Raw genomic sequence first — 12,331 nt, 5'->3', positions numbered from 1 at the left:
CTAGGAAGCAAATAATGGAGGAGTTTGGAGGACTGAAGAGGTCCTATTATATGGATCCACAGCTATTGAACAATTGCGAATGACATCTCTTTGAGTATGAGATCAACAAGTGTGATGTCTGTGCTTTATACAGATTAAAACTAATGTTTGTTGACTCAAAAAAGAGTTCAAAGGCAAAGGTAGCAAGTGATTCTCTTGTGGATCTTCAGCGACAAATGGGGCGGCTTAATGTAGAGAATGCTAAAGATAGCAAGCGATATTCAAAAGGAAGGACAAAGGCTAACCAGAAGGTTGTTAGTGAAAATTTTTATTTAGCTGCCGACTTAGCTAGAAAGGGTTCTTGGAGTTAAAACTACGAGGGAAAAAAGGAGATTGTCCTCTTACATTGCTGTGAAATAAAAATTAGTCATGCTCTAACTTTGGATTATGGAAATAGTGTGTTTGGAGCTTGTGAAGCCTTAGTTTGTTGAATCCTTAATGAGTGTTATAGATTTTATATGGGATTGTGAAATTTTCATAGGTGAATATATGTACTCACACATTAGGTATTGCAAAGGCTTAGTCAAGTTCTAATGCCATTAGCTTGGATTTACATTCACATCATCAAACATTACTTTTATGTATATTCTTATGACAGTATTTGATTGATCGATTGCGTTATAGATGCAACCAGTGTACTATTGCCCAATCAATCACTAAATGTAATTTTATTATTCAAATGTTGTGAATTTTTAGCTTCTGTCTATATGTTTGATCCATGGTTTACATTCAATATTTATACCAAATCTTCCCTAAATAAAATTATAAATTGAAAATAAATAAAAAATATTTTACCACATGCATTGCACGTGCAATTCAACTAGTAAAAGAAAATATGGCTGTTAAAACTTTTGATTTCTCAAAATGTGCATCAAAGTCATTTAATAAAATATAATTATCACTCATTTTATTTTATTGATTTTTATTATCAAATAAGATAAATGGTTTACCTTTTATATTACAATATTGCATAATAAATGGTTTACTTTAGTAGAACAATATTATATAATACATATATAATATTAGTATATAAGATAATAAATTAAACTGATATTTCTTAATTTAATTAGTAATTTAAGATGATTGAAATATTTTAAAAAAACCTCTGGTCGAGAAACATAGCATACAACATATTTGCAACTTCTACAAAATAATGCATTTGCATTCAATATTTATACCAAATCTTCCCTAAATAAAGTTATAAATTGAAAATAAATAATAAATATTTTACCACGTGCATTGCACGTGCAATCCAACTAGTCTATCTACCCTTTAAAAGAGGGAGTTCTTAAAAAACTTTTCCTAGCCTAAAATACCCTTCATCTATTGTAAATATAACAACTTTATCCCTTTTTATTATTGTTAAACAGAGTTCAGAAAATTGGGAGCCCTAATCCTTCGTTCCTTTCATCCTCTTCTCCGTCGGTTATGAAATCCTTCGTTCCTTTCATCCTCCTCTCTGTCGGTTACGACTTCACTCTAGCAATGCCCTCCCACTTTCTTAAATCATTAATTGCCAACGATGAGTATTATTGCCCTCATCATCTCCGCACCTCCCCTGCCATCATCTCCCCAGTTCTTAGATTTTGGGCATTTGTTCGGATCAAGAAGGAAAATTATCGAAGAAGGTAACATTTCATCCTTTTCTAAATTTGATTTTGATTTTGAAATTTATATCATCGTTATCTTATTTACGGTAGGAGCTTGTTAACAAGATTTGAGTGCAAATTATTTTTTTGTAAAGTGCATAAATGTATTAGCCTTCTTAAGTACTTTGTTGAATCGTTGCAAGTTGGAAATACTTGAGGACACCAGGTCTCTTTTCCATTCTGAGCCCAGTCTTTTTCTGTGGTTATTCTTTATTTTTTCTGTTTTCAGTTCTTTGTGATGACAACAGTGTCATGTTCATAATACCAAAAACCTCATATCAATGCAATTGTTTAATTTAGCAGGTCTGTATATGAAGATTGTTATGAAAGGACTTATGAAAATTGTCATGTTCATACTACCAAAAAACTCATATCAATGCAATTGTTTGTTTGTAGAATGTTGGATCACATTGTAACCTTTGTTCGCATTGCCATGACCTCCATACAGCTCTCATAGGAATGTTCACAACGCCTTATCTCAAAATGAAACACCAAATAAAACTAAAAACAAAATCAAAAGCAATTTAATTCCTTATTACAAAATTAGGATTCCGATTCCTTATATACTTTGGACTTGGATTAGTATATTTTTTATAAATAAAGGTAAACAGGAGGGGAAAATCATCTCTCTTTTCTGTTTCTAATTACTAATTCTACAAAAGTTAAAGCCAAAATAACCTTTATTGCATTGATTCAAATATAATGCTTCCCAAATAGTACAATGCAAACAACGTTGCTTTTAGTTAGGTCTTTATATAAATTGTCCTGACTACAAGTAGTAATGTAAATTGTGTTGTGAACTTAAGTTTATACTAATATAAAATAAAAAGTGGAATGTTTATTTTGGAAGTTAATTACCAATTGGTAGCTCACACAATTATAAAAAATAGAGTAGAGTTTTGCATTCTGGTTAAGTTTACAAAAACCACAAATGTGCATACTCTGTTTACCATATGCATATATTCTGATCAAACATATCTGAAGTAGAAGTCATTATTAGCTTATAAACATAGTTTCTTTAGCTTTGTTAGTAACCATTTAAGTTATGCCGACCACCTTAAAAATTAAAGGCTCGTACAAAAATGCTCATAAATGTTTGTAAGGCTCATTTTGGTCTATTATTCATTGTAGCTTTCCACTTGGCCTGTGCTTTTCCCTTAGCTAAACTTGAGCAAGTTAATGAACTGTCATGTCCCTGTCACCAAGTTCCATATTTGCCAATGTTTTTTACCATGTAGCTTATATGTCATTGATCTAAAAATATGGGGTAAGTGGGTAACTATGGCTTAGATGTGAATGGTATAAGATTGAGGAGATAAATCACTTGATGAAAAGCGTTAAGGTGGAAGATATGTAGGCTGAAGAAGGTCATTGACAAAGATGAATATACGATTCTGATGGATAGATAACTACTCAAAGGAGGTACACTCTAAATCTGTTTGTATCATTTGCTCTTGATGTTGTCTACGTTGATATAAATATCAAAAAATGCAATAGCCAATGCACAAGTGAGAATGCTTTGTTGTTTTAAGGTAATATGAGGAATACAGAAGCATTAAAGAATTTGTGTATTACTTATCCATACATATCAGGCCCAGTGGTTAGGATCATGAAGAGAATGGAAACATAAAGTACTTTATTATTCAATTTGAGTACCAATATTTTCTACCTGGAGCATGTGTAGGACACAGTATTGTATCCATAAGTGCCATACAATCAATAAAAAAGCTTACATGTTATAGGCTTGGTGACTATGGAGGCATGATGATGAGAGTGATATCGAGAGTAGAGGAAATGATGGTGCAGTGCTCTGTGGAACCAGTAGTAGAGGAACTCGACTGGACCCATATGAAGCAAAGCCATCATTACTGCTCCATCAGACCTCCAAAAAGGTATGTTTCGAGCGCTTGGAATGAACGATCGTCCAATATATTATAACAAACCATTGAGCATGATCTGGTCATCCCTGTCTTTGTTATTTTCATAAAAAATCAAGAAATATTTATTAGATCCAACAGAACCTAAGGACATTACTTAATTATCTATTTATTGGTTCCTTTATAGTGCATAAATCAATTTTAAGCCTTGACATATTTTCCATAAGTAGTACTTTTTGTTTGTAGCTGATATTGGACGAGTAAGGAAAACATTAAAATCTTGATGATAACCTGTCTTCAACTTCATGATCATCTATGAAAATTTATAACTAAAATCTTAGTAATGAATGCTATATGTAATGTCAACCCACTTTTAGCTGCATTAAAAGCAACCACAACTTGTTTGAGCAACTAGATTCAACTTATAAGTCTGGCAATTTAACTGTCAGGTTGAATGAGTTTGTTTGGATCTACAACATTGCACACTTTGAAGCTTTCTGCAAACTATCAGGTTCTAAACTTTAAATAGAGATTAACTGTCAGGTTGAATGAGTTTGTTTGGATGTACAACATTGCACACTTTGAAGCTTTCTGCAAAATATCAGGTTCTAAACTTCAAATAGAGATTATATGACCGAAGGTTGAGCTCCCTTACGCATATTTGATGGCGTGGCTCGTTCTTCACCGTCCCGATTTGATGTCGGTGCCCAGCGTTGTTGACATCCCCGTACCTTTCATGCAGCTGTTGGAGAAGAGCAAGTGGCTCGGGAATAAGTTTAGCGATGTTCAACGAGAGCTTTGAGTCCGCAAGAGCTGGGAGTTCTTTAAGTGTTTCCCTTACTTTTCAGGTCGCTTTGGCGACGTGCTGATTGATAAGGAGAAACCTAGAAGTGATCGGACCGTTCTCGACGCAGGTTGCTTCCGGTAGCTAGTGAACATCCGCATTGGGTATCTTGTCCTCCGGGTGAAGAACCAATTGTTCGCGGGGAAAGTTGGTGTTTTCTTCATTATCGATTCCATTGCACTCAGTTAACAACTTTATGCGTTACAAAGAGATCCGGTCTTTTTATAAGATCCGGCTTACAAAGCTAGTGAACATCCGCATTGGGTATCTTGTCCTCCGGGTGAAGAACCAATTGTTCGCGGGGAAAGTTGGTGTTTTCTTCATTATCGATTCCATTGCACTCAGTTAACAACTTTATGCGTTACAAAGAGATCCGGTCTTTTTATAAGATCCGGCTTACAATGAAAATCAAAATAAAACAAAGAAATCAAAATTACAACTTCTCTCTTTTACCGAACAAATCACAAGATCCTGTTATCCGGTCTCTTGCTTCTGTGGGTTGTTTGCCTGCGCCGGGGTTGCTTACCGTGGACCACCGCGTGATCTGGATCCAAGCAGATCTACGACGTATTACGGGTATTATCCCACCAAGGAGATAATAGCCGGGAGGGATCGTTTCACCAAGGAAACGACCGCTCGAATCTCGGGATCTAAGAACCAAGCTTAGATCCGGAGTGTAACGACGTAGATCTGAGGATTAGACTCTCTCGAACTCCTGCCTTTTTCGGTGCGGGTGCTCGCTAAGAATCAAATCCGGGTCTCCAAGTCTTCAAGCCTTCAGATCTCCGAGTTGAGGTGACAATCCGGCAGAGTTTCGGCTCTCTCAAAAGTTTCAGAAGAAGTCCCTCAAATGAACAACCACCCCCCCTATTTATAGCCTCTCTGAACTGTGCCTTTGTGCACAAGAGAGAGAGGGGGGGGAGTCGGGCCACCTGAGGGTGGCTCGGCTCATGCCGAGCCACCCTGAGGTGGCTCGGCCAACTTTGAAACTTACTATACTTTAACTGTATAAAGCATCAAATTGTTATGTTGCGTCATAAATTAAAATGGTTGATGGCCATTTCTGATATCTGTGAAGGCCAAAATGCTTTAACTTCTCATCATTTTTTAACCTCAAGATTGAATTATGTACACGCACGCATAGCGTACACAAGGAATCTATTCCTCATTAAGAGCATTTTGGTGCATATATATTACCCTCCTATGTTTAGTAACATCTTTTGAGAATAATGTGTGAAATAGTGTGCACTTTTCTAATACAATTTTACGTCTAGATTAAATAATTTAACATTTTGTCATATAAATGCATATATTCTACTTGGTTGGATTTGCTTTGTTTTTCTTGAAAACATTTCAGATGTTGTGGGTGATTCAGTCAATTTCTCTTCTTTTTGGGTCCTCATCTCAAACAGTGATTATCATTTTTAAAAGCTCTTGTAGGTGTACTTGTTTTCTAAATGCTTATTACTTCATGTTTATTCTTGATTATTCATTCTCTTGTTGCAGGTATATATCTTGGGTTATTTGATAGCGAAATTGAAGCTGCAACATCTTATCGAACACTGATTTTCTACATGTTAGCAATAAGTTCCTTAGTATGAATAACAAGTTTAACATGGTTGCTATCTATCACAGTTTAATAACAAGTTTAACGTGGTTGCTAACTATCACAGTTCTTCTGTTGGTGGTCAGCGCTTATGACAGGATAGCAATCAAAATTAATGGAAGTGAAGCTGTTACCAATTTTGACACAACTACTTATGATGGTGAAATACTTCCTCAAACCAATAATAGTGGTATTACTGGTTCATATATCTTACTCCTATCATAAATAAGAATATTACTCCTATCATCATTACTTTGAGCATAAATATATATTGGCTATATTGCTTAGAAAAAATAATAGTGGTATTAGTGGTATTGCTTAGGGAAAAAAAATTCTTTCTCTGGTCTGTTCATTATCATAAATAAGAATATTACTCCTATCATCGTTATTTTGAGCATAAATATATATTGGCTATATTGTGACTGCCCATGCTTTTGGTGGCTAATTTTTAGCCTTATAAATTTTCCAGGCACAAATAGCACTGAATAATGTGGATGCTGCGATACAAAGTTTCAAAAAACCACTAGAATTAGAGCCAAATGATGGTGATATATCTTCGTAAATTTTATTTTTTTTAATTTCTTAAGCATGTTTCTACCATACTGATGTGTTGCGATCTCTCTTAAAAATATATGTTTGTTTGAAGGAAAAATAAAGGAGGAACTTCTTGTTGTGAACAAGAAGGTAAGTGGAATTATGAGGCCATTTGACTGCATCTTCAATTACTCGAGGATTTTATATAATATCTCTGTGAGTAGCATACATTTTGTTTACTCTTGCTTGCATGCTTTTTTTCTTCAGCTCAATTAGCACTTCGTTCATCTCGTTAAACATTAAATTCAGACATCAGAAAAAGTATACAGAGATATTTATTAGCTATCTAAAATTGGTAGTGGTAATAGGATAACAGCGAAAGATGTAAGTGAAGGATTTTCAAACATCTATATTCCTATTATTAATAAAAAATTATCCAACAAAATTTATGCACGCGCAACAAGTTCTCTATGACTAAATCTTAGCAAATACAAAACACACAAAAGATTTACAAATAAGATATTGCTTGATTTTAATAAGCAATTTAATAGATCAACACACGTTTAGAAATTATTTGCAAAATATTAGTTTTCAGATGATACTGAATGTAGAATAATTATTCAAAGCATACATTAAAGATGACACATAAACTAATACCTGAAACATTAAACATCAAACATGTTATTTTCAATCAAGGATGCAGTTTACACTCTTTCTTCTCTCTATGCATTGTAATAATAATATAACATTCAGACTTATGTTCTCTTGTGCTTATAATTGCTTGATTTGTTGAGACTTACCCTGTTTATTTTACTATACATTGCAAGAGCGATTGAAAGAAGCTAAAATCAAAACATGGAAAAGTTCAACTTGTCAAGGATGCAGTTTACACTCTTTCTTCTCTCTATGCATTGTAATAATAATATAACATTCAGACTTATGTTCTCTTGTGCTTATAATTGCTTGATTTGTTGAGACTTACCCTGTTTATTTTACTATACATTGCAAGAGCGATTGAAAGAAGCTAAAATCAAAACATGGAAAAGTTCAACTTGGCAACATCACTGTGGATATGGTGCTCATCTTAACAAATTATGGATATGTCAATTTTATGTTTCCCATGTGGCTATGTGGGCAACACACCTATTACTAGCACATAGCCGATAGTGTGCGGATAACGTTAATTGATCTCAAATCTTTGAATTTTGATAGGTTATAGGTGGAATGAGAGGAATGACTGGATTATTGTGAGAAACATTATTACTTGATCCTGATGACGTGAGTTTGGTTGTAATATATGCTATGTATTGAAGACAAGTGCATTTTTTTTAAAAATATTGCAAAAAAATAAAAATTTGATACAACATCAATAGACTTTTGGTGTGCTTCCTTCTAGAATGTCTGAGCCTGGCCAAAATATTTAAATAAATGACGCAACGTTTATATTTTCTGCTACAAGCGGTGGGAAGGAGCCATTGCCCGAGGGTCTTGTGTGGCTTCTTTTGACTGGAAAGGTGATTATTGACTTGCTTCTATTGTAATCACGAGGACAATTTTCATGTATTTTCCCTAATTATTGCCAGTGTTTGTTTGCCATTTTTGGTGCTGTTTTACATGATATCTTATTGTGTTCGGAGAAAGATGCAAAAGTAAAATGCACCTTAAGCAAGGTAATTTCTCGAATAATTTATATTCATTTACTTATTTATTATTAATGCTAACTTCCGTAATTACCCCTACCAAGTGTAATTAGCGTAAATAAAACACATATTAGAAGCTTACGTGTCAAGAGAAAAAAAATGGCGGCTAGAGTGGTAAATAGAATAAAGGAGTAGGGGTAATTTAGGAAATGAGGTTTTTGTATCTGAATAATAAAGTTATGCAGTTTTAAGTTGCTTTTGTAAATTTATAAATTGAAAATAAATAATAAATATTTTACCACGTGCATTGCACGTGCAATCCAACTAGTAAAAGAAAATATGCCTGTTAAAACTTTTGATTTCTCAAAACCACTCATTTTATTTTATTGATTTTTATTATCAAATAAGATAAATGGTTTACCTTTTATATTACAATATTGCATAATAAATGGTTTACTTTAGTAGAACAATATTATATAATACATATATAATATTAGTATATAAGATAATAAATTAAACTGATATTTCTTAATTTAATTAGTAATTTAAGATGATTGAAATATTTTAAAAAAACCTCTGGTCGAGAAACATAGCATACAACATATTTGCATCTTCTACAAAATAATGCATTTGCATCTTGACACACGGACTTCTGTTTAATTTAACTTTTATTTACTTGCAAAGCAGAAAGCATTAATTCTAGGAAACTCTAAGAGTGGAGTTGTTACATCAAGGGCTTTCTATCTCTTAGTTAAATTCAAGTAATTAAATTGAGGTAATGACTTGGAATTCCAAAGGTGAGCCTGTTCACTTCTCCTACATCCAGAGAGCATTCTCACTCTCAATTAAAATCAATCAACTCTCTTAGACTTCATTAATAATATGTGCTAAAATCCTCTCCGATTCCATCACCCGATCAGTTAACTCTTTCCGTCAATACCATCTTATAGTATAATCTGTCCCCGCGTAGCCTCTCATCCTCAGCTCCAGCCAATCACTTTACGATCAAACCTATGAATGAAAATAGTAACCAAGAGGAGAGGAGGAGGCTGAGTATGTAACCAAGAAGAAAAAGCAGGCGGGGTTGGTGGCATTTGTGGAGATTTATCTTCTGGCTTTCCAATGTGGTGGTTGTGACGAAGAATGTATCATGTTTTTTATTGAGTTTATAGACGCCCAGATGGGGAGGTTGAGGAGTGAAGAAAATGAGGAGTGAAGAAAATGAGAAGGAAGGTGAATAAGAGAGTCGAGTGGGGTTGAAGAAGTGAAGGGGAAACAAACAGGAAAAGATGATTCTTTTCAGAGATATATATTCATATTTTAGTTGGTTTCTTCAGCTAAGAGATGGGAAGAGAAGTAACTTTATTCAAAGTCTTTAATTTTTAGCTATTCAAAGATCAAGGGACTTCATCATTTGTTTTTAAAAAAACAAGCCGAAGATAAATGAAGAAAGCTCACGGACAAATTAATGTCTATCATCTTCTCTAATTTTTCCTTTTTTTGTAATAATATATTTATATGCACGATTAAGGAAAATGAAGAAAAAGAAATCTAATATATGATTTTTCCCTTTTTTCCTGCATCTTGTGCATCAAAGGTCATGCAATCGTGAAACTGCACTATTGTATAATTCCTCTCTAGTTTGAAATATTGGCTAATATATTTGATTATACTATGCGCTAAATGAATGTGAGACTGACACATATAGATAACAACTTGTGTAAATCATGACGGGCTACCTTCTCTCAAACAAAGTGAATATCAATTTCCACGTGTTTAATACGAGCATGAAACACCGGGTTGGCTGACAAATAAATGGCTCCAAGGTTATCGCACCAGAGAGTCAGAGAGGAGCGGGGAGAGATACCAGGTTCCCGTCGCTAAAGGTCGAAATTTCGTCGCTATAACTTTTAGTGACGGAAAAAAACAAATTCCATTGCTAAATAACCATCCGTGTATTAAGGATCCCTAATTGATCTTTTGTCGATGGAATTTCCGTCGTTAAATTTCAGCGACGATAAAATAGTGACAGATTTTTCGTCAAACTTTTTTTCAAAATAAAGAAAAAATATTAACGACGGCTTATCTGTTGCTAAAAGTATCTTTAGCAACGACTAATCCGTTGCTAAAGATATATTTATTTTTTTAAAAATTTTCCGTGCCCATTTTCCATCGCTACATATATTTTCCATTACTAAATATATCTTTAGCAACGGAATTTCTGTCACTAAAAATGACCGATATTTTTTTAAAAAATATTTTAAAAATTGAAAACACTCTGTACAATATCAATAATAAATTTAAAAACCATGTTCAATTAGCAGTATAATATTCAATTCCACACATATATAACACACATATTTCAATAAAAACAAAAAAAATATCCCGACATGTACATAATAAAATAAATAAAAGTATCCTGATATGTACATAAGAAATATTGTTTATACAACACATTCATTAATTTTAAAGTTAAATTAATCCCAATCAATCCTCCTGGTCATCATCATCATCCTCATCACCATGTGCACTATGACTACCCCCGGCTCCACCTTGTCTAAAAGTCCCGGTCTGCAAAATATAAATCAACCGTTAACAAGAGTGTGCAAATATAAATATAATCCTCCCAACACCACAACACAACACAACACCACAATACCACAACACAACACAACACAACACAACATCACAACACAACAACACCACCACCACCACCACCACAAATCCCCCACCCCCACCACCCACCAACTACAACCATACTCCACACCCCCTAACCCCCTACCCCTCTATCCACCACTACCACCCAATCCACACTCCTTCCCCCTCCCACCACGACCAAAACCTCCCACCAACCAATCACGATAACGATCTACTACAACACCAACACCCACAACCATAACAACAACAACAACACCACAAAATCTCCAACCCCACCCACCAACCAAACCACACTCAACTCCCACTCCCTCCCCGTGCCATGCACCACCACCCAACACTAAATCCTCACTGCCTCTCCCTCCCCCCACCCACGCACCAGAACCCCTACCAACCAATCACATAACGACCGACCACAACACAACACCATCAAACCAAACCAACCAACCACCAACCAATACCACCATACTTATGCACGCATACACCATCAACACCACCATCACATTAAAAACAGTTATAACGTATTATATTTTGCGCTTTGTTAAGCGGTTATAGAGCTTAAGGGTTTTGCTGGTTAAACAGTTTTGTATCAGTGTGCATCAATGTGTATGATATCATTTAGGCTCACAAAGAAAAATTCATAAATAAGTAAGGAAATTATATATTTTAATTCATTAATTAAAAAATAAATTATATATAATTACCCCCTGATCTGTCCATATTAAACCGTCTCCTATGCATGCCTCCTGACGCTTCCTTAAGGCAGACGTTCACATGAACTGTGTGAACTCCAATTCTCCTCTTCTCCGCGACGCCTCCCGTTGCTTCCTGCCGCAATCCTGCTAAATATGTTGTTTGCTACGACTTCCAAACCTTCAATCATTTTCAACCAGTTTCTTTATCGAGTCTTGATATGAACTGCCATTCCTGGTGTTGTTTGGTGAGTGCCTGCCAGACTCCGTAGGTGCCTACTAGACTCATTCGGCCCAATGCCTCTGATTCCTCTCTCACATAGCGTATCTTGTTCTTCCTATTCGGCTCCAATGATCATCTCGATTGATAGAGTCCTCCTCCTCTCTACTTAGCAAGGCAAAATGATAGATCGCACCTGAGACTAAGACATTTGCTCTGTACCTTAGCATGTACTTGATAGCGCATCAAAAATTAACCTAATACGCGTCCCCGCACGTTGGCTTGCAGACCTGAGAGATAGATGATAACCTGTTGCTATCCAAGTCACAGGAAGCCTCATTTGGACAACGCACAAACACATGAAGTGCAGTCATTGGACCATACGAAAGCAATGAAACTTGCTACATTAACAGGAATAAGAGCCTGATCGCGGAGCCCCGTGTTCGTTTACGAAAGGCCGGCGCACACCCCTCGCGTCCCATTTGACTCCACATGTAATTCAATCCCATGGAGCCCTGTAGATCTCCCTGTCGGCTTTCCAACGCCATATTGAACCAACGCTAATTCCGAGTCCG

General features: G+C 35.2%; 1 protein-coding gene across 21 annotated transcripts; it reads left to right on the top strand.

Annotated features, from left to right (window-relative positions):
* LOC109821270 lies at nucleotides 1,315-8,160 on the top strand. Of its 21 annotated transcripts, none has more exons than XR_002241955.1 (8): nucleotides 1,315-1,667; nucleotides 3,431-3,580; nucleotides 4,015-4,076; nucleotides 5,916-5,985; nucleotides 6,102-6,175; nucleotides 6,485-6,560; nucleotides 6,662-6,699; nucleotides 7,559-7,923. XR_002241955.1 is itself a non-coding variant. In XM_020387475.1 (8 exons), exons 1-7 carry the CDS (start codon nucleotides 1,468-1,470, stop codon nucleotides 7,383-7,385), a joined length of 699 nt encoding a protein of 232 aa, XP_020243064.1. In that variant the 5' UTR covers nucleotides 1,315-1,467; the 3' UTR covers nucleotides 7,386-7,404; nucleotides 7,587-7,933. The 21 variants fall into 21 exon arrangements, 8 of the variants coding, with proteins under 8 accessions (XP_020243064.1, XP_020243058.1, XP_020243070.1 ...); XR_002241953.1 differs by having other exon boundaries at nucleotides 6,102-6,205; XR_002241949.1 differs by lacking the exon at nucleotides 6,485-6,560 and having other exon boundaries at nucleotides 6,102-6,214; nucleotides 7,559-7,624; nucleotides 7,762-7,923.

Source organism: Asparagus officinalis, chromosome 1 (assembly GCF_001876935.1).
Source record: "Asparagus officinalis chromosome 1, Aspof.V1, whole genome shotgun sequence".
NCBI classification, from domain to species: domain Eukaryota; kingdom Viridiplantae; phylum Streptophyta; class Magnoliopsida; order Asparagales; family Asparagaceae; genus Asparagus; species Asparagus officinalis.
The sequence above is the reverse complement of the archived record's forward strand: the minus strand, read 5'-3'. Positions and strand labels throughout refer to the sequence as shown.